We start from the raw sequence: 22,678 nt of genomic DNA on the forward strand, positions 1-22,678 counted from the left end.
AGTCCCGAATGGGCTCAGCCCTCCCCCTGCGCGCTTGCCATATTAGAGTTTAGGTAGGGTTTCGTGATCCTGCCGCAATCTGCCGCATCCCAACGTGTTCGCAAAGAAAATGACATGTACTGCGGAATGCTGATCCCTTACTAATTGCGCGGCTCACGAGACTCATGCGGCTCGCCCAGCTTTAATTTGTGGCTCGCATGGCAGTAAATAATACGATGATATGAGCAAAACAGAGATTTCATAAAAACATTAAAAAAACAATGGGGGAATCGATTTAAATCGTAAATCGGATTTTTTGTGAAGAAAATCGGGGATTTTTTTTTTAGGCCATATCGCCCAGTCACTTTCCAGTAATGTGTCTTCAATAACCTCTCCACTTCAACAACCTGTCACTCACATGAGATTGTAGCAATTACCAAACCAATTCCAAATGGACAAAATCAAGTCCCACACTATTTCGTTTTTGTTTTGTTTGTTTGTTTGTTTGAGAAGGTGTTTCAATTATTTATACTGTACCTGACAATAGGGGAGAATAGATTATCACAGTTTCCATTTCAGGCCAACTTTAAAGTTTCTGCATCTACCCCTGCTATATCAATGCACAATATATCATCAAACTCTATGTCCATTTGGCTGATTTGCAGTGTTGGGCAAGCTACTTGGAAAATGTAGTGAGCTAAGCTAAGAGTTACTCTTCTTTAAATGAAGCTTAACTACACTAAAGCTACAGCCCTGGGAAGTGTAGCAAGCTAAGCTACGGCATCATGGCAAAAGTAGTTTACTACATCCAAGCTATTTTAAAAAAATTAAAAAATTTCTATTGAACCAACATCACACCAAGTCAATGCTCTCTCAGTGATCAATAAAACTGTCAGTCAAGCAGATAGACAGGCATGTTCAGTTTAATTGTTTATTCAACAGCTGTTCCAAACCAATTTGGCAACATAATCAGTATCAAATACAGGGCCGGATTGACCTCAAATTGTGACATAGGCAAAATACATTTTTGCTGTCGGCCGGAAACCTCCTACTGGTAGTTGTTATTGTGGCTTTATTGTATACAGATACATTTATATAAATGGTAACACTTCACAATAAGGTTCAGTAGTTAACATTAGTTAGGGTTAGGAGTGAGTGAACTAAGAATGAACAATACTTCTGCAGCATTTATCTTAATGTTAATTTCAACATTTACTAACACATTATTAAAATCAAAAGTTGTTTTTTAACATTTGTTAATGCACTGTGAACTAACATGAACTACCAATGAACAACTGTATTTTCATTAACTAACATTAACAAAGATTAATAAACTGTAACAAATGTATTTGAATGAAATCGTATTGTATAGTGTTACCATATAGATGTTTAGGCCTACAGATAAGCTATGTTTATTTGCATCGTTGCATGTGTCATTAAATAGCCTATTAATATAAACATTTCACCAAAATGTAGTTCAAATACGAAGCTCTTGACCAGCGAAGGTTTGTTTATTTATTTATTTTTCCTGACTCGTGTCCCGTTTTCCCCAGTTTTCTGTCATTATGTAGGCGTTCAGTTTTTTTCTGTTATTTGGCCAAAGTATCATATTATGAAAGATTCAGAAAAATGTGCGCCGCACTTCATTGACGAAAGAGGTGGGAGGAATAATGAGGTCTGACTGACAGCTTGAGGAGCCAATGGCGTTACGAGCTTTAGTGTCTGCGGCGTCACTTACTGATCGAGGATCAGTGATTCGTAGCAGTTATATTTCTGATTTGAGCTTGAGTTTCAGAATGCTTTCTTTGGAAAATGTAACGTTAGCTTTTGTTGACACTACCGCGCTACTTGATCAAAAAAAGAGCTTAACTACCGAAAAGCAATTTGATTCAGAAAGCAGCGACGCTACCACCACGCTACTGAAAAATGTAGTTAAACTAGTAGCGTCACTACTTATAGCGACGCTACTGCCCATCACTGCTGATTTGTATCTCCATTTTACCACCTAAGTTCTGAATATGTGGTTACTCACTTGATTCTTATTAATATTATCCTATTTTGACAAGCTTAAATTCACTCTCACCTATCCACTAATTAAGTTTGTTTTGCTGTTCCTATTTCTCATTCTTAGACCTTCCTGAGTACCCGGAAAGGTGCTTGGGTCATAGGTCGCGTGGTCGATAGAGGGCTTCCTCTAGATATGACAATGATGACGCGAGCTCGAGATCTGTTTTACGGCCTCCTGCCTCGAGCTCTGCTCAACTGGATTTGGGAGAGAAGCCTCAATCAGAGACATGACCACAAGCTGTATGGACTACAGTCTGCTCACAGGTGAAGGGCCACAACGTGATCCTCAAAGACTCTTTCCAAACTCTTTTCATCGTTGATGATTAAAGTAAAGCCCTGACAGTTTAAAAATTACCTCATGATTCACAGTGACCTTTTACCCATGTTTTGTGATTCCAGGATCCTCGACCAGCATGTCATTATAAACGATGACCTCCAGGGTCGCATTCTGGTAGGAGAACTGGTGATGAAATCAAATGTGCAGAAGTTTCAAGGCTCGACGGTGGTCTTTGATGATGGGACTGTAGAAGAGAAGATCGATGCAGTGATCTTCTGCACAGGATATGATTATAAATTCCCCTTCCTCCCCGCCTCCTTAAGCTCTGGTTCTGATGGAGATGTGAGACTCTACAGAAGAGTCTTCCCTCCATCTCTTGAGCGTCCAACACTGGCCATCATGGGCCTGCTGCAGACCAAAGGGTCGATCATGCCAGCTGTAGAGCTACAGGCACGCTGGGCCACCAGGGTCATTGCAGGTAATGAGCAACCATAATAAGTCATGAAAAAAAAAAATCATTTTGTGATTTGTAGGTGAAGTAAATATAGAGAATCATATGAAACATATTTTTATGTGATTATGGGTAAAAAACGATTTTTTTATTAATTTGCCTTTAATTTTCTTCAAGGACTAAACCATCTTCCTCCAGCTGAGAAAATGGATAAAATAATTGAGAGACACATAAAAGCTAATTTAAAGAGGTAATTATTTATTCACCTGGATGATAATTTCAAATAGGTTTTATTTTGACAGTTAATCTGCTATCTCTCCACAGTTACCCCTGTCCCAAGATGGCTGCCCTTCAAGTGGACTACATCCCTTACCTAGACACAATAGCAAAGGATGTGGGCATCTGTCCCAACATTGCTTGGCTGCTCCTGAGGGACCCTGCTGTTGGTTTGAGGGTTTTCTTCGGGCCCTGTACTTCCTACCAGTTTCGACTGAGTGGACCGGGGCACTGGAAAGGTGCCCGTCAGGCCATCCTTACCCAATGGGATCGTGTGGCCAAACCCATGAAGACACGGCCCATTCCAGAACCTTCATCCTTCAGTTTATTTTTTTGGCTGGGCTTGTCAGGAGGGGCTGCAGTGATTTTTGCTTTAATGGCAATGCAAAAGAAGATCCCACTCTTTCTGAATATCGATTAGATCCCATAGATATCCCACACTCAATTTTTGGGTAGCTCTGTTTTATATTTGTACTTTAACCTAATTGGTTCTTAATCTAATTATTTGAGTTCATTATGTTTTATAATATGCATAATAAGTTATGTTTTAAATCTTGCATTCTTTTGAGGAAATTAAAAATAAACATTACCTAACAATGCATACGTAACGTGACTTGTATAAAATAATGTTATACATAACGTTATTTAGTTAAAATAGCAGAGCTGCTTGTTTGTTCCAATCTGACTGAAATCAGATGCTTTATGATCTTTGGAAATTTGATCTATTGTGGAAGTATCATTAGCAGATATATCATAGCATTGACATTCATTATAGTTGATATGTGATGTTTTGTAATTGATCTGTCTTGTGGCATTTTCAATCTATTGCAATCCATTGGAAAAATTATATTACTAAGCAAATTTCTTGGTCACCTAAGTATCTGCTTGCGAAGACACCACTTGGCAAGACAATACATCAACCAATTAATGAATATACAAGAGCCCTCCAGAAGATACAGAGGTGAAGGAAGTGAGAGGCTAGGGACTCTCTTGTTGAAAATATTGATTAATACAGCAGAACCACTGATAATTCAGGTGGAGCCTGAACACCAAATTCCACTTGCTAAATTGAAAAGTTCACATGTGGCAAAGATGAGATAGAAACTTGGCCATCTTTCTCCACTGTGGCAGAACCATTGATTGCTGGGTTTGAGGAACCTGAACAACAAACTCCACCTGATAAGGTGAAAGAATTAGATGTGAACTGCTGATGGTTTGTTTGGCACCTTAGCAAGATGGGGGAAATCCCCAAAAGGGGATTTTCACAGCAATGCCATAGAAGCACCATTTTTAGTTACTAAAAAACCTTTCAGTGAATAAAACCACTCTTAATTAGTGTGAAGAAAGCAGTCACTAAGGAGGTCACAAGAATGATTAATGACTGACCTTTTGACCTTTCCCCTCCCCCACGTGGCCCACCCACGTCGCGTTGACCCTGTGACCTGTTAATGATATCCAAATGTGGAAATCGGCATATGTGGAATTCCGACGTTGGCCTATGACCTCTGGGGGAAGAAATATGTTGTTTGTACAATTGTTTGTACATGACGGACCGGTGACAGGAGATAAATGAAGATCTGAGGAATGTTTTTGAACATTTTATGGTCCGTTCCCACATCAGAGGGGTTTGCCCATCTGCGGACCACTTGTCCGGCTGCATTTTTGGTCACTCTCTTTCTTTCTCTCTCTCTCTCTCTCTCTCTCTCTGTATGGGAGATGTGAGGGAAAAAAGAAGGATGAACAATAACAGAATAAATACACAATTTTAACAGATCATGAGAACATATCACAATATGTGTGTGAGCGCCCACACATATAATCTGATGGTTGAATAAAAATAATTTAAATAAAATATGTAATATGACTAATAATGAAACGGGAATAAAACAATAAATAAAGAAATGGATAAAAATCCAAAACATTTTCCAGGAGAAGAACATTTTCCTTGTGCAAGGATGACCATTCATTCATCTCACACATACACAAACACACACGCATGCGAACACGTTTGCTTGGCTATCTAAATGGTGACATTACACAGACACCTATTGTTTTTATCTACAGATAATTATACATTTTACACCCTAACACAAAATACAAATTCTTATCTTACAAAATAAATTATGTGATTTATACGTAATTTTCTCTGAGAGGACACTTGGGCCCCCACAACGTAGGTTAAACAAATACACAAACACACATTCAATCGTCCGAGTCTTATTCTCTTCTTTTAAATGAAATGAATATAAATAAATTATGCAATCACACACGATATAAAACAAAGCAAAATATTTACACTAGTTTTAGGTAACAAAAAATGTTGTAATGAGGAGCCAGCGACATCAAAATAAGTAAAGGGAAAAAATTTATTTTAACAGGCCAAACGGTAAGGGCTATTGTGGCCCCCGACATGTCCAGACATGTCAAATGTCCACGTTTTATGGAGGCTTTCCATAGACATAATTCAATTCAATTCACTTTTATTTGTACATTTGTATTTGTATCACAGAAAATTAAAGTTTCTACATTATATTAATTAATTTTATACAGTATCATCCCCTTAACCTACTCATCACAGTAAACTTTCTGCATTTTATATTTTCATTGAAATCATTTAGTATAATTTATAATGTAAAAAGCTGTTATGATCGTGGGGACAATTATTTGGAGTATTACTGCACATCAGGTTGTGGGGACACTCCATATAGGCATAATGATTTTTTTACTGTACAAAGTGTACACCTACCCATCACACAAAAAAAATCTGCATACAATCATTTTTAATAAAATATTGTTTTTAAGTGATCTGAATTATGACAACTCAAGATATTTCATCATAAACCACATTGTTATATCAGTGTAATACTCGTGTCATTATACAAATTTGTGTTCTGATAAATCATATAAACAAGCACGCACATAAACATTTCAAGCTAAAGAGAGACTTATCTATTTTAAAGAATATGGAAATATATAATTATATATGACAGCATGTTACCACCACGTTACTAAAGCAAATCATTCATCATTCATTTTAAACAAGTATTCAACATTTATTTAAGTTTATCGAACTTATAAAACACATCATAACAAATATAAAGCAAAGCAAATATTTTATCATACATTTTAATCATCTATTCAATATTTATTTAACACTTCATTCTCTTCATTTAAAGAATATGGTAATAAATAAAATATATAATTATATGTCATAGTAACTAACATGTTACTAAAGCAAAGCAAAACATTTATCATACATTTTAAAAAAGTATTCAACATTTATTTAAGTTCACTGAACTTATAAAACACAATTCTCTTTTAAAGAAGGTGGTAAAAAAATTAAATGTGATTTTATATATATATATATATATATATATAAAACATACTGTACAAAAATAATCATTTACTATTTTAGTTGACAATAAAAATAAAAAACGCTTTACATTATTCTGGGAGTAATGATGTTCATACCTTGAATGAAATGTTTACAAAATGTACATAAGTTGGGAAATTAAGTCCTGCTTTGAGCTCTTCTCACTCACAAGAGTGAAATGTCAGTCTGAGTTGGGCGAGTTGATACACACACACACACACGCATGCGCACATGTTGGTTTTTATGTTTTTGGGGATGTTCCATAGGTGTAATGATTTTGTACTGTACAAACTGTACACCTACCCAGCACACAAACATTTCTTTATAAAATATTAATTAAAATAATTTTTTTAATAAAATATTGTTTGTAAGCGATCTTAATTATGAGGACTCAGGAGCAGTTCATGCTGCTCACATATTATTGTACCCCAGTTTGTGCCGAATACAGTATAATCAGACTTTGGCCATTAATATGTTTTAAGACGCTGATAAAACAAAAATGTCAAAATTTCTTCAGGCCCAAAACCCCTCAGACCCCAGAGAATTACAAACATGTTACTAAAGAAAACCATTTATCGTACATTTTAAAAGTTTATTGACCTTATAAAACATATCATTCTCTTCTTTTAGAGAAGATGGTGATAAATAAAATGTGATTATATGTAACATACTGTATAAAATAAACATTTAGTATAGTTTTACATGACAATATAAAAACACAGTTTATTTTATTTCAAAACATATTCATGCATAAAAGGATAAATAAAAAAAATTAAAAAGTGACCATATCTCAAGAGTAGGGTGAGCCAGCACTCAAAATCTGACATCCTGAAGTAACTAAGATCTAGTTCTGCACTAGTTCTATATTATCGTGCTTTTCTGAAACGACCTTTATCAGCATGATAAATATCATATACTATCAATATACTATTGGTTATACTGAAAAATATATGTAGAAAGTTACAATATGTGATGTAACCGCTTATGGTCTCTGAAGAAAGAGTTTATGACTTTTGCAGGCACCAAGCCTTTGCCCATAACGTTCTGGTTCATTTAAAATATTTAAGTCAACTACAGACATGTGAAAAGACTTTCCAAAAATATCCATGTCACCATGAAACACACTCGTTGGATACCTGCTGAGTTGTAAACCACGCTTGAATGAAACAACACGTGAGGAGCATCTTCTGGGGTCAATGGGAGAATATTTTAATTGTGCTTAAAAAGCAAAATGAAAAAGCGTAACCCGTTGTGTTCTAACAAAGTCACTAATCGGTTCTCTTTGTTTTATAAGATTTACTTTTATTTCTACTACGAAGGTTCACGCTACTTTTATAAATCCGATAAATATGTGGTCAATACACAATGAAACGAGAATCAGGCTACCGAATAAGTTTGACACAATGTTTTTAAGAAAATTTTGTATTTCTTTAAAAAATATAACTAAACCGGATAACGGATTCTTTCTTTTTGACAAACCTACATTTCTAATTATTTATCCCCGAGGTTCCAATGCAGGGAACCAGATGAAGCTTCTTAACCGGAAGCTTTTTTTTTTTGCACGAGCACGACTATCATGGTTTCATGCTTTCCTAATACTTCTTCTATTGCATCCGCATCCAGATTTTCAATATCCAACATGAAATTAAAGAGTTGAATGAATGAAGCATTTATATAGCGCTTTACTGTGTATTGCAATGGGGGGGGTCTCTCCTCAACCACCACCAGTGTGCAGCATCCACTTGGATGATGCAACGGCAGCCACAGGACAACGGCGCCAGTGCGCTCACCACACACCAGCTACAGGTGGAGAGGAGAGAGAGTCATAGAGCCAATCAAGTGGATGGGGATTATTGGGAAGCCATGATAGACAAGGGCCAGTGGAGGGAATTTGGCCAGGACACCGGGGTTACACCCCTACTCTTTATGATGAGTGTCATGGGATTTTTAATGACCACAGAGAGTCAGGACCTCGGTTTAACGTCTCATCTGAAAGACGGTGCTTTTTACAGTATAGTGTCCCCGTCACTATACTGGGGTGTTAGGACCCACACAGACTGCAGGGTGAGCACCCCCTGCTGGCCTCACTAGCACCTCTTCCAGCAGCAACCTAGTTTTCCCAGGAGGTCTCCCATCCAGGTACTGACCAGGCTCAGCCCTGCTTAGCTTCCATGGGCAACCGGTCTTGGGCTGCAGGGTGATATGGCTGTGGCTTGTGGAGTTGTATCAGCTGAGCTTGTTTCAAATGTTTAATACCATTTTCTTAGGTTATTACTATTATTTTTATTTATTTTTTTACTCACATAGATATAGAATAAACCTTATCGTCCATGGGTTTTCCATACAGACCCCAAAGATAATATCCAAACAAGATCTATGGGGACACAGTTGTAAATTCCTAGAGGCCTAGTTACTCAGAAAGTGTATACATCATTAAAGAAAAGGGTCATAATGCGTACAGAAAACCTCCTCTCGATCTATTGTGACTGACATTTTAAGTCAGACGATCAGGATTATGGATGGCACTGTACACATCTTGTTTGTTGGACTGTATATGTCACTATGACGTAGGCGAGGCTTTCTCTCTAAGAGCCATCAGCATTCAGTGTTTATAGAAATAAATAAAAAATTAAGAAAATTTGTACTTGAGACCGTTTGTGTGACGAGTCAGAAGCTTGATGATCCATCTGCAGTTTATTAAACAACAGTAGATGATACAAAACACAAGTCAAATGGCGGGCAGAAGGTCGGGGCAGGCAGCAGGCAGGCTGAGTCGATAAACAGGCTAGTCGGTCGAGGTTGGCAGCAGGAATCGTAATCAATATAAACAGTCCGAGTAGATCACAGGCAGGCAGAATAAACAGAGGGAAAACGCTCAGTAGAGATCACCGTGGTAAATCATGACTTCGCACTGAGGTGCCAGGAACACAGTCCTTATTGTGAGTGAGTGTGTGTGTATGTTTTAAGCGAAAGCGATGATTCAGACCATTATTCAGTCGTTGTGTTTTAGGAGTACACCTTTTAGTTTTTGTTACAGGAAACAGGTGCATCTGCGTCATCATGTCTTAATAATCTGTTCTTCTTTAAGAAAACATGAGGCGGGCAATTTTTAACATCTCTTAATTCTCTTAATTTTTCACAACTTAAATATTAGTTTTTAGCAAAAGTGTCAGGCATGAAATTTAGGCTATAAGTATTTTTAAATAATTACGATAGAATTACATGTTCTGGGTAGTCGGATGACCGTAAATGGCGAAATCACAACAGTAAATGTGACAGAGAGTGTTACTCAAACAGTCCACCGCGTTCCCTTTCGATTCGGTCACTCTACATTGCTATGGGAAATACCCTTTCCTCAAATACTACTGAAGCCTTATTGAATCACGCCAGTGAAACTGGCCAATGGCGTTCAAGCGCGCGAAATATGAGCGAGAATCCCACTCTATATAAGACAGCGCTTGTACGTCATCCATTCAGAATCTTTTCCTTCGGCCAACCTTCTACAAGAAGCAAGAAGCCTATCAACAAGACTACTCACCTTGATCTACACGCTGCAGCGGACACGCCTTCTCTTCCCCTGCTGTGTTCCGATGAGCTTCGGACTTGGACAAGAATGACTCGCGATTGCCTCTCCTGTGCGGAGCCAATTGAATCTTCTGATGGCCACGAATCGTGCGTCTTCTGCCTGGGTCGCGCCCACGCAGAGGCGGCGCTTGGGGGGTCGGACTGCCCCCACTGCGGAGATATGAGTCTCCAGGCTCTCAGGCTCCGTATGGCCATCGTCCAAGGTGATGAACTCGTTCTACTAAATCTGCCACGCTCTTCCTCTGCAGCCTCTTTCGAGCCAAGGAGGAAAGTGCCGCGAGCTTCTGATGCGGATTTGTCAGGGTCAGGTGATGAGCCCGCCCCGGCTCAGTGCCCACGCACACCTCACCCCCCTGCTGCAGGTCCCCTTCCAGTGCGCTTCATGACTGCTGACAAGATAAAGTCGTGGAACGCACTGCTCACCAGTCTTCTGTGGACGGCGCTGACCAAGTGGGGTATGTCAAACTCACCCCCGTGAAAGAAGCCGTCGCTGCCCATCTCTGTCCTTCAGCCGCGGCGAACTGGAGAGTGAGAAGCAACGCATCTGCATTCTTCAGATTTGCATTCACGAAATGCATTGATGCTGCTCTCTCTCCTCTGAAGCAGAGCGGAATGCACATCCTGAACTATCTCGACGATTGGCTAGTCTTAGCCCAATCAGAGAGCGCGCTGCTCAGCGACAAGCTCAGACTCCTCGCTCATCTTCAGAGCTTAGGGCTGACTGTTAATATACAAAAGAGCATGCTGGTACAGAGCCAGAACATCTCCTTTTTAGGAGTGGAGCTGAATTCAATCAATATGCGATCGCGTCTGTCGGAGGAGCGCTCACAAAAACTGATCAGCTCTCTCGCAGTCTTCAAGTTAGGGCGCTCTCTCCCGCTGAAATGCCTAGCGCTCGAGTGCTCTCTCCCGGACATTCTCCACTGTCACGTTCTCATCAGGAATGGACAGCATGACAGTGATAGCATTTATAAATCACCAAGGCGGTGTGAGCTCGCGACCACTTCTGCGGCTGGCAAAAGACCTCCTTCTGTGGGCAGATCGACACGTCCTCTCCATCCGGGCAGTACATATCCCCAGATGCCTGAATTACGGCGCAGACTTACTGTCGAGGGGCAGGGTAATCCACAGGGAGTGGAGATTACACCGTTTAACAGTCAATATGATTTGGAGTGTATTCGGCAGGGCGGAGGTGGATCTCTTTGCATCAGCAGAGAACACTCACTGTCCGCTGTTTTATTCACTGACACACTCTCCCCTGGGAGTGGATGCACTAGCTCACAGCTGGCCGAAAGTAAAGCAAGTATGCCTTTCCTCCAGTGAAACTTCTGCCTCGCATGCTTTGCAAAATCAGAGAGGAAAAGAATCTGTTCTGTTAGTGGCACCGAAATGGCCCAGTCAGCCATGGTTCCCAGAACTGGTGGAGATGCTGGTAGCCTCCCCGTGGACTATCCCACTGAAGAGAGACCTCCTCTGTCAAGCACAAGGAACGATATGGCACCCAAATCCAGAACCGCACTTATATCGAGTACTCTAGACAGTTCAGACTCTCGGAGCAGCTATTTGTATGTTTTGGAGGACGCACAAAAGGTCTGCCTGTGTCCAAGCAAAGGCTGTCACACTGGATCGACGCAATTGCTTTGGCTTATAGCTCTAAGGGCGTGGAATGTCCTATAGGCTACTCAGCCTCAGTTATGATCTGAGATGCGTGCCTCAGTGGTTTCGACTAGGTCGTATACACCCCTGTATTGACGCACCACCAATTCACTGCTGTCCCTATCAGTTGATCACATTGTTATAATATAGTTCATCACGTCTTTTAGGACTTGATCACTATCATACTCTACTTATTGGCCGTTTCATCATAACAAATGATTTCATTGAAATTAAACAAATTTCAAATAATCTATACAGGTGCATCTCAATGAATTAGAATGTCGTGGAAAAGTTCATTTATTTCAGTAATTCAACTCAAACTGTGAAACTCGTGTATTAAATAAATTCAATGCACACAGACTGTGTGATGATTTTGGCTCACATTTAACAAAAACCCACTTATTCACTATCTCAACAAATTAGAATACTTCATAAGACCAATAAAAAAAACATTTTTAGTGAATTGTTGGCCTTCTGGAAAGTATGTTCATTTACTGTATATGTACTCAATACTTGGTAGGGGCTCCTTTTGCTTTAATTACTGCCTCAATTCGGCGTGGCATGGAGGTGATCAGTTTGTGGCACTGCTGAGGTGGTATGGAAGCCCAGGTTTCTTTGACAGTGGCCTTCAGCTCATCTGCATTTTTTGGTCTCTTGTTTTTCATTTTCCTCTTGACAATACCCCATAGATTCTCTGTGGGGTTCAGGTCTGGTGAGTTTGCTGGCCAGTCAAGCACACCAACACCATGGTCATTTAACCAACTTTTGGTGCTTTTGGCAGTGTGGGCAGGTGCCAAATCCTGCTGGAAAATGAAATCAGCATCTTCAAAAAGCTGGTCAGCAGAAGGAAGTGCTCCAAAATTTCTTGGTAAACGGGTGCAGTGACTTTGGTTTTCAAAAAACACAATGGACCAACACCAGCAGATGACATTGCACCCCAAATCATCACAAACTGTGGAAACTTAACACTGAACTTCAATCAACTCGGGCTATGAGTTTCTCCACCCTTCCTCCAGACTCTAGGACCTTGGTTTCCAAATGAAATACAAAACTTGCTCTCATCTGAAAAGAGGACTTTGGACCACTGGGCAACAGTCCAGTTCTTCTTCTTCTTAGCCCAGGTAAGACGCCTCTGACGTTGTCTGCGGTTCAGGAGTGGCTTAACAAGAGGAATATGACAACTGTAGCCAAATTCCTCGACACGTCTGTGTGTTGATGCCTTGACCCCAGCCTCAGTCCATTCCTTGTGAGGTTCACCCAAATTCTTGAATCGATTTTGCTTGACAATCCTCATAAGGCTGTGGTTCTCTCGGTTGGTTGTGCATCTTTTTCTTCCACACTTTTTCCTTCCACTCAACTTTCTGTTAACATGCTTGGATACAGCACTCTGTGAACAGCCAGCTTCTTTGGCAATGAATGTTTGTGGCTTACCCTCCTTGTGAAGGGTGTCAATGATTGTCTTCTGGACAACTGTCAGATCAGCAGTCTTCCCCATGATTGTGTAGCCTAGTGAACCAAACTGAGAGACCATTTTGAAGGCTCAGGAAACCTTTGCAGGTGTTTTGAGTTGATTAGCTGATTGGCATGTCACCATATTCTAATTTGTTGAGATAGTGAATTAGTGGGTTTTTGTTAAATGTGAGCCAAAATCATCACAATTAAAAGAACCAAAGACTTAAACTACTTCAGTCTGTGTGCATTGAATTTATTTAATGCATGAGTCGAGTTGAATTACTGAAATAAATGAACTTTTCCACAACATTCTAATTTATTGAGATGCACCTGTATGTGAAAGGGCCGAAGCCGCCGCCATTTCACATTCTCTGTTTCACTGGAGTTTACTCTGCCACTGGTGTGACGCGGCCATGTACATGCCATGCCATGTACAGGCCCCTTGGCTTTTACATGGTTTCGACTAGGTCCTGTAGACCTGAGCTGTGTTTACCAAGAGCACCAATATCATTGCCGCTCTCATTACGGCTCCGAATGTGAAACTTCACATACACTATAAAAAAAAAAAAGTTGAGCCAACTTAAAATTTTAAGGCAACAAACTTCAGCAGATTTTTGAGTTTTCTCAACTTCTTGTTTTAAGTTTATACAACAAAAATTTGAGAATCTCCCACAAAAACAAGTTGAGCAAACTCAAAAATCTGCTGAAGCTGGTAAAAAATGTTTTTTTAAGTTCGCTCAACTTTTTTTTTTTTTACAGTGTACTTAGTCGAGCCAGGCTCCACTTGATTTGTGTATATATGTCATATTTAAGGTAACAATGCAATACATACTATATTATTGATATTAATAATATGACAATATCTGTAGTCAATATTGATTAAATGGGAGAGGGGAAATCCTGCCCATGCAAGCACTTAATGAAGTGGTATTCTGGAACTGTGATTAAATTAAATAAAACAGCAAAACAATAATAACAACAATAACATCTTCATCAAACAAAAAGGACCTTAGATAAAGTTTGATAAATATGAACATACAGTAGCCTACCGGTCAAAAGTTTGGACCCATTACTATTTTTAATGTTTTTGAAAGTAATTTCTTATGCTCATCAAGCCTGCATCAATACAGAAAAGAAAACAAAAAAAAAAACAGTAATATTCAGCAAGGATGTGTTAAATAGATAAAAAGTGATGGTAAAGACTTAAAAGATTTATATTTTTTTATTTTTAAACATATTTTTAATAATCAGAAAATCCTGAAAAAGTATCACAGGTTATAAAATAAACATTAAGCACTGTTTCTAACAATGATAATAAATCAGCATATTAGAATGATTTATGTAGGATCATGGGACACTGAAGACTGAAGTAATGGCTGATGAAAATTCAGCTTTGCATCAAGTATAGTAAGATAGAAAACCATTATGTTAAATTGTAATAATATTTCACAACATTATTGTTTTTTTGTTTGTTTGTTTTTGATCAAATAGGCTAAATCCAGGCTTGATGAGCATACTGTAAGAGTCTTCTTTCAAAAACACTTAAAAAAGTAATGTTTCCCAATTTTTGTACTGTATAAGTAAAAATGTGCAAAATTTAAAATTAAATGCTGTATAAATAAAAAGGTTAGGAATCATTTGTTTCAGGTTCTTTATATAGGGTGTGGGGCCTTCAACATGAATTTTGCCTAGGGCCTCCTAATGTCTAGAACCGGCCCTGATTGCAAGTATTGCATCAGCCGTAGCGTCGATTGCATTATGAGGAAATTGCCAGAAGCTCAGGTGTGGTCAGGTGTGGTCAGGTGTGGACTGTTAGTGCTTGGCTTCTGCTAAATTTCACCTGTTCTGATGATTCCTGAGTGGTTTTAGTTGGTGTGCTTCAATGACAATATGTAAGTACACTGTTTATTATTATGTCAGCTACTTAGCTGTTTAAATTAGAGAATTTTACTATCATCATATGGTAACTGCAATAGGCTATTTATTCTAATTTTATTAAATTGTAAAATTACAATAGCCTACTAATATTTGTTTCAATTTCTTAATTTCACATATCTAGATAGATAGATAGATTTTCCTTTTCAGTTTGACATGGCTTGATGGCTTGACTTAATGACTTATAATACAATGTATAGTGTTATAAATGTGCATACATTAAAAAAAAAAAAAAAAATCAATATATAAAAAAACTTTGGAGGATTTACGATGCTGATGACCGTTGAAACGCGTCATCACAGTCTTGTGAAAAAGGACCAATCAAATCAAAGTAAGCGGGAACGCTCAACGTGTGATTGCGAGCCGCCAATATAAAACGAATAAGAAGAAGAAAGTAAGCGGTGTTTATCGTTCACAGAAGCAGAGCGCGAAAGCGTCACCAGCGTGAAGCGTCGTTTAACGTTGAAAGACGAGGTAAGATGAAATATTTATATTATATATAAATTTAATATTAGTTAACCGTTTTACGATAGTAGTATAGCTGTTTTTAGAGAGATTAAAGTGTATGTGAATTACCTGTATCTGTGCGTCTCAGTGGCTGTGAGCCGAGTTACTTCAAAACAGCGATTTTATAAGTTAACCATTCAGTTTTGAAGCTATTGTATTAAAAGTCGCGGGGCAGGGTTGACAAGAACGTTTTTGTGCTCATGAAACATGTAAGAGATCATGCACGGCTAAGTTAGCTGTGCGTTAAACTGATTTTTTTTTATCGTTTTAATCGTGTTGATGTTTTCAGTGCAGTATTTGACTAGAAGGTTAAAAATGATTTATTTATTTTTTTCGTCAGTTATGGCTCGTTAGCGCTTGCGTTCTGCCCGCTTCAGATCAGACACAGAGATGAAATAGTGCGGTAACGTTAAACATGCCGAGTTCTCTGTTGCTGCGTCCCAATTCGCCTACTTATACTATGCCCTAAAAGTATGTACTCTTTTTGTGAAGAAAAAGTACATACTTTTGAGTATGTAGCAGAATATTAGGCAGGCTTTGGGACATACTACTTCGTCATAACTGCCTCTTTAACGGACATTCTGTTGCTTAGTTACTGCATCCTGTCACTGTTTAAACTGCCCTGTTAATCATCTTATCACAGTTAACATCATCCACATTTAGTTTAATTTGATTTCCTACCCTATTGGAGAGAAATAAAGCAGCACATCGCGGGTCTTTCACGCCGAGAACTCTGCTCATGTGTTTGCATAATGATGCATTTAAAAGTTAATGACCAAACATATCATTATAAAAGTTCACAGTGTTGCTGCAGATGAAATATAACGTGGATAACATTAAATTAATATTTTTTAATCAGGTTAGACATTGATTATTTATCACTCAAATCACTTTCTCTACCTGTCTGTTGGTCTCGCATATCCGCCATGTTTGTAGTTTTTTTAACACGTTTTATGCGTGTTTGTAGTTCTGATCGATTCCTCGTCCGCCGCGCAATGTGTTGTGGGCAATATTAGCAGTTAGAGTGTGCATCGATCTGTACTTCGAATTCTAACCGGAAGTAGTAGACCATCCGGGAATCTTTGGCATACTTTTTTAAACATACTGTGATTTGGGACATACTAATTCTATTTTCGAATACTATTTAGGACGGATAGTATGCGAATTGGGACGCAGCATCTCTCTCTCTCTCTCTCTCTCTCTCTCTCTCTCAATTCAATTCAATTCAAATTAGCTTTATTGGCATGACTGTGTAGCATCACAATGTTGCCAAAGCAATACATATATTATACAGATAAATAAAATCATGGGGAAACACATATACATGTCCATATTATACATGTAGGTAAAAAAAAAAAAAAAAACATAATAATAAATAAATAAAAAATAATAATAATACAAAATAAATAAATAAATGATTAAATGAATACAGAGAGCAGTTATAAATGGAAAGGAGGGATCAGCCTTTGTCCCTCATTTGATGGCAGGAGGACACATACTGCGCTGCCAGGTGGATACATTTTTCCTAGAATATAACAGAGTTTGTCTAAGTTATTTTTATGGTTAAATTCAGGTTAAACTAGAGCTATTTGTTTGAAATAGGCATCTCTGATTTGTTTATATTTGCTGCACTCCGTGAGGAAGTGCAGCTCGTCCTCTACGAGTCCCTCAGTGCAGTGAGAACAGTCGGAGCTCTCTGGCTTTCCAGCTCTGCTTGTGTCGGCCCATCTCCACACACAGACTGTGTTCACTCAGACGATACTTCGGTAGTTGTCTTATACTGTAAAAAGCCCTGCGTGCCTTATCCGTCAGATCTTTTATTGCAGTATTGAGCTGTCCAGAGGCTGAGATTGTCAGACCCAAATAATTATAACAGGTGACGTGATTAAGAATTGTTCCACCAATTGTGAACTCATAGTTTTTGTCAGAAAGACGAAGCTTTTTCTGAAAGATCATGATTTTTGACTTCTCCATGTTCTCTCTCTCTCTGTGTGTGTGTGTGTGTGTGTGTGTGTGTGTGTGTGTGATGAGTGTGGGTTTGTAGAACGGTGATTAACTAGGGATAGGCGTATCGATCCTGAAGTATCGAAATATATCGATACTGATGCAAGTGTTGAAAGTATCGATAATCAAATTAAAAAAATAAAAATTATATATATATATATATCGATACAAAGGTGTGTTTTATTTACCAGTCATTTTGTTTATTTAACAAAAATAAATAAATAATGCGTACAATATGCATTGAATTGGACGAATAACCTATGTTAGCGAATAATTGTGTAGGATAGAACTATGTACAGCTCATCTGAACACATGCAAATGTTGCAAGACAGAACTAATCAATCCTAGAGAGCATTCACTCACTTCTGACAGTGCATTCAAACAGATCAGCGTCTCCCAAAACTATCACAATAAAGCAATGATACTTTTGGGAATGGCAGCCCAGAACAATGCTTATCAGAGGACAAAAAAAAAACGCATACGTTTGAGTTATTTCACAGTAAATAAATTGAAATTGTAGCTGACATAATTTGTGCTATTACATTTATATAAATTAACATTTAAAGTTCATATTGATCATGTTCTTTTCAGTAATGTTAATATCATACACTGTCAAATTAAGGTTGCATTTTATTAGAGATGGGACGATACACCTACCTCCCGATTCGATACTATCACGATACTTGGGTGCCGATACAATATGTACTGCGATTGATTTATTTATTTTTTTAAGAATTTCGATTCTACAAGTATTGCAATTCGATATCACTATGTGTTGCGAGTTTGTTTGTTTGTTTGTTTGTTTTTAACTCTAGACCATGGGAAAAAGTTGAATGATACACTTAAAGGGATAGTTCACCCAAAAATGAAAATTCTGTCATCATTTACTCACCCTCAAGTAGTTCCAAACCTGTATGAATGGTGGGGGGGTGGATGCACACTCCTCATCCACCACATCCACCACCAGTGTGCAGCATCCACCTGGATGATGCGACGGCAGCCATAGTGCGCCAGAACGCCCACCACACACCAGCTTACTGGTGGAGAGGAGACAGAGTGATGAAGCCAATCAGCAGATTTGGGGATTGTTAGGAGGCCATGATGGTCAGAGGCCAATGGGCGAATTTGGCCAGGATGCCGAGGTCACAACTCTACTCTTTTCGAAAGACATCCTGGGATTTTTAATGACCACAGAGAGTCAGGACCTCGGTTTAACATCTCATCCGAAGGACGGTGCTTTTTACAGTATAGTGTCCCCATCACTATACTGGGGCGCTAGGACCCATACAGACCACAGGGTGAGCACCCCCTGCTGGTCTCACTAGCACCTCTTCCAGCAGCAACCTAGTTTTCCCAGGAGGTCTCCCATCCAGGTACTGACCAGGCTCAACCCTGCTGAGCTTCAGTGAGTAACCAGTCTTGGGCTACAGGGTGACATGGCTGCCGGCGACATTGACACCCTTCACAAGGAGCATAAGCCACAGACATTCATTGCCAAAGAAGCTGGCTGTTCACAGAGTGCTGTATCCAAGCATGTTAACAGAAAGTTGAGTGGAAGGAAAAAGTGTGGAAGAAAAAGATGCACATCCAACCGAGAGAACTGCAGCCTTATGAGGATTGTCAAGCAAAATCGATTCAAGAATTTGGGTGAACTTCACAAGGAATGGACTGAGGCTGGGGTCAAGGCATCAAGAGCCACCACACACGTCAAGGAATTTAGCTACAGTTGTCGTATTCCTCTTGTTATGCCACTCCTGAACCACAGACAACGTCAGAGGCATCTTACCTGGGCTAAGGAGAAGAAGAACTGGACTGTTGCCCAGTGGTCCAAAGTCCTCTTTTCAGATGAGAGCAAGTTTTGTATTTAATTTGGAAACCAAGGTCCTAGAGTCTGGAGGAAGGGTGGAGAAGCCCAAGTTGCTTGAAGTCCAGTGTTAAGTTTCCACAGTCTGTGATGATTTGGGGTGCAATGTCATCTGCTGGTGTTGGTCCATTGTGTTTTTTTGAAAACCAAAGTCACTGCACCCGTTTACCAAGAAATTTTGGAGCACTTCATGCTTCCTTCTGCTGACCAGCTTTTTAAAGATGCTGATTTCATTTTCTAGCAGGATTTGGCACCTGCTCACACTGCCAAAAGCACCAAAAGTTGGTTAAATGACCATGGTGTTGGTGTGCTTGACTGGCCAGCAAACTCACCAGACCGGAAGATTCTCTATGGGGTATTGCCAAGAGGAAAATGAGAAACAAGGGACCAAAAAAATGCAGATGAGCTGAAGGCCACTGTCAAAGAAACCTGGGCTTCCATACCACCTCAGCAGTGCCACAAACTGATCACCTCCATGCCACGCCGAATTGGGGCAGTAATTAAAGCAAAAGGAGCCCCTACCAAGCATTGAATACATATACAGTAAATGAACATACTTTCCAGAAGGCCAACAATTCCCTAAAAATGTTTTTTTTTATTGGTTTTATTAGGGCTGGACGATATGGCCAAAATTGATATCACAATATATTTCTTAATTTCGGTCGATACGATATAATTCCGATATCAATATGAACACTATTAAAAAAAGCCTCATTAAAACTGCCAAGAATGCCCATAACAGATGTCTGTACCAACGAACTAATGAAAAATGAATTTGCCAAGTCTATGAACTCCTCCTATAAAACTATATAATATTTTAGGGGGGACTGCACAAATAAATTAATGTTCACCTTTTATTTATATTTAGCCTTCATACAAACATGAATTGTGAAATCACTGTCAAATAAACATCTCAGACTCACCTTATTAATATCTTTAACTTCAAACTATAGGCTAACATACACTACCAGTCAAAGGCTTTTGAACAGTACGCTTTTAGTTTTTTAAAGAATTCTCTTCTGCTCACCAAGCCTGCATTTATTTGATCCAAAATACAGCAAAAACAGTAACATTTTGAAATATTTACCATTTAAAATAACTGTTTTCTATTTGAAAATATTTGAAAATGCAAGTTATTCCTGTGATTTCAAAACTGAATTTTTAGCATCATTTCTCCAGTCACATGATCCTTCAGAAATCATTCTAATATTCTGATTTGCTGCTCAGAAAACATTTATTATGTTGAAAACAGCGGAGTAGAATCTGATTCTCTGCCAGTAGGAGGCGCTGTGAGAGCGGTAGAACTAGCGGTTTCCCCGGTAACGGCTGTAATCTAAGCAGCTCCGCTCGTGAACTCTACTTTTATCAGATAAAATGAAAATGCCATCAAAACTATTCTGAAGACAGTATGTTCCCTTCAGAGATACATTCACATAAATCACCCACTTTTTGAAACGTGCAGTGCTCATGTTTATTCAACAAAGTCAAACGCCACAAATAAATCAGTGTATGGGAAACACTGGTAATGTATATCGGAAATGTGTTTAAAAATCATATCACCGTTATTGAAAAAAATTATATCGCGATACATATTTATATTGAATTATTGTCCAGCCCTAGGTTTTATGAAGTATTCTATTTTGTTGAGATAGTGAATAGGTGGGTTTTTGTTAAATGTGAGCCAAAATCATCACAATTAAAAGAACCAAAGACTTAAACTACTTCAGTCTGTGTGCATTGAATTTATTTAATCCACGAGTTTCACAATTTGAGTTAAATGAAAAATAAATGAACTTTTCCACGACATTCTAATTTATTGAGATGCACCTGTATGTTATTTTGCATACCTGTTTAGTCATGTTTTCCCGGCAGTTGGGATACAAAAAGTGAAGGTGCAGAAAGATTTCTGGAAGAGGTTTGATCCTCTGCCTCCGTCATGGTTTTGCTTTCTTGCGCCGGCTTTAAACGTATATGAAGTCAGCTAACGCAGGGTCACTGCGCACGCAGAACGATCGGTGTGTGTCATTAAAGCACCGCAAGAGCTACAGAGAGTAGATGCTCCGCTCCGTGTGCTTTCGAATCGCTCTCGCGGTACTTTGGTGTCATACGCTGATCATCTGTGCGGTGCTGCTCCAACTCGAACACACCGATACATTTCACCCTCTGTTGGAATTACAAAGCGCTAACTTCTCCCCACCACCGCTTAGGAAAAATAAAATAATGAAATAAAAATCGATTCTGAGGTAAACCAATCGATTTTTAAATCGTTTTAAAAAGAATTGCGATAGTTTGATGAATCGATTTTGGTTACCATTACAGTAAACATATTTTAACTGTGCGTAAACAAAAATATAATCTAATAAATTGCAATTAAGGTGTATTGAATGTTAAAATGTGTTTCGAATATAAAGTTAAAGGTGGGGTAAGTGATTTCTGGTAGCCAATGTTGACATTTGAAATCACCAAAACAAACTCGCCCCTATTTTTTTAGTTCTGCCCCACACATACGTACGCAACCCAGGCAACAATTAGTTCTGTGAAACAAAGAAAAACCAATGTTACACTGTGTCTACCCTGGACGTGAGCGCCGCGACAAAATACTATAGAACTCATTATAATCAGTGATGTTGTCTACACCATAGTTGTGCGGTGCGGCACGACAAATCCCCGACAGAAAACTGCTGCTGTGTTGTATTTGATGTAATGACACAAATTTCAAACGATTTTAAACAGTCGCATTGTCGCGTCCAGTGTAGACAGACTTTAGCTGTTGCGGCGCGGCGCAACTTATAGACACGGTGTTTTCGAGAACAAACAAGGCAACCTCGGAGTCCGATCGCAGGCCTTCCACTCCTTGAGTTCTCTCCAGCGCTGGAAAGCTGATCCGATATTTACACGGGTCCTACTTCTTGCCTTATTGCCTTAAGCCTTCTTTTGTTTCACAAACGTTTTTTTATCCACCATCTCTATCTTTCTGTTCTGTGCACTGAACGCTCTCTTCCCCACATCATGAGTAGAGACGCCCCTTACTGCTGATTGACTACAAGTTTGTTTTGCTACTCGGCTCGAATCAGTTTTTTTGAAAAATCGCTTACCCCACCTTTAAGTGTCATTACATATTTTATTCTTAGTAATTTAATAATTATCGTAAACAAAATAAGTGGTATCGCCCATCCCTATGATTAACTGACTTGGAACTACCTGTGCATTAAACGGTTTTAATGCATACCTGCCAGTTGGTACAGCCCCCCC

At 39.0% G+C, this 22,678-nt stretch overlaps 2 protein-coding genes across 3 annotated transcripts in view; both read left to right on the top strand.

Annotated features, from left to right (window-relative positions):
- LOC131526718 (flavin-containing monooxygenase 5-like) overlaps positions 1–4,956 on the top strand; it is a 30,843-nt gene extending 25,887 nt beyond the window's left edge. For both annotated transcript variants that reach the window (XM_058755139.1, XM_058755138.1), the window contains exons 7-10: positions 2,111–2,310; positions 2,446–2,801; positions 2,952–3,024; positions 3,099–4,956. In XM_058755139.1, coding sequence (XP_058611122.1) covers positions 2,111–2,310; positions 2,446–2,801; positions 2,952–3,024; positions 3,099–3,471 — 1,002 coding nt within the window. In that variant the 3' untranslated portion in view covers positions 3,472–4,956. The remainder of the gene's footprint in view (positions 1–2,110; positions 2,311–2,445; positions 2,802–2,951; positions 3,025–3,098) is intronic.
- LOC131526717 (flavin-containing monooxygenase 5-like) overlaps positions 1–22,678 on the top strand; it is a 57,629-nt gene that overhangs the window by 16,881 nt on the left and 18,070 nt on the right. The gene's annotated exons all lie outside the window — the stretch shown is intronic.

The sequence above is a fragment of the Onychostoma macrolepis genome, chromosome 20 (assembly GCF_012432095.1).
Source record: "Onychostoma macrolepis isolate SWU-2019 chromosome 20, ASM1243209v1, whole genome shotgun sequence".
Classification (NCBI taxonomy): Eukaryota; Metazoa; Chordata; class Actinopteri; order Cypriniformes; family Cyprinidae; genus Onychostoma; species Onychostoma macrolepis.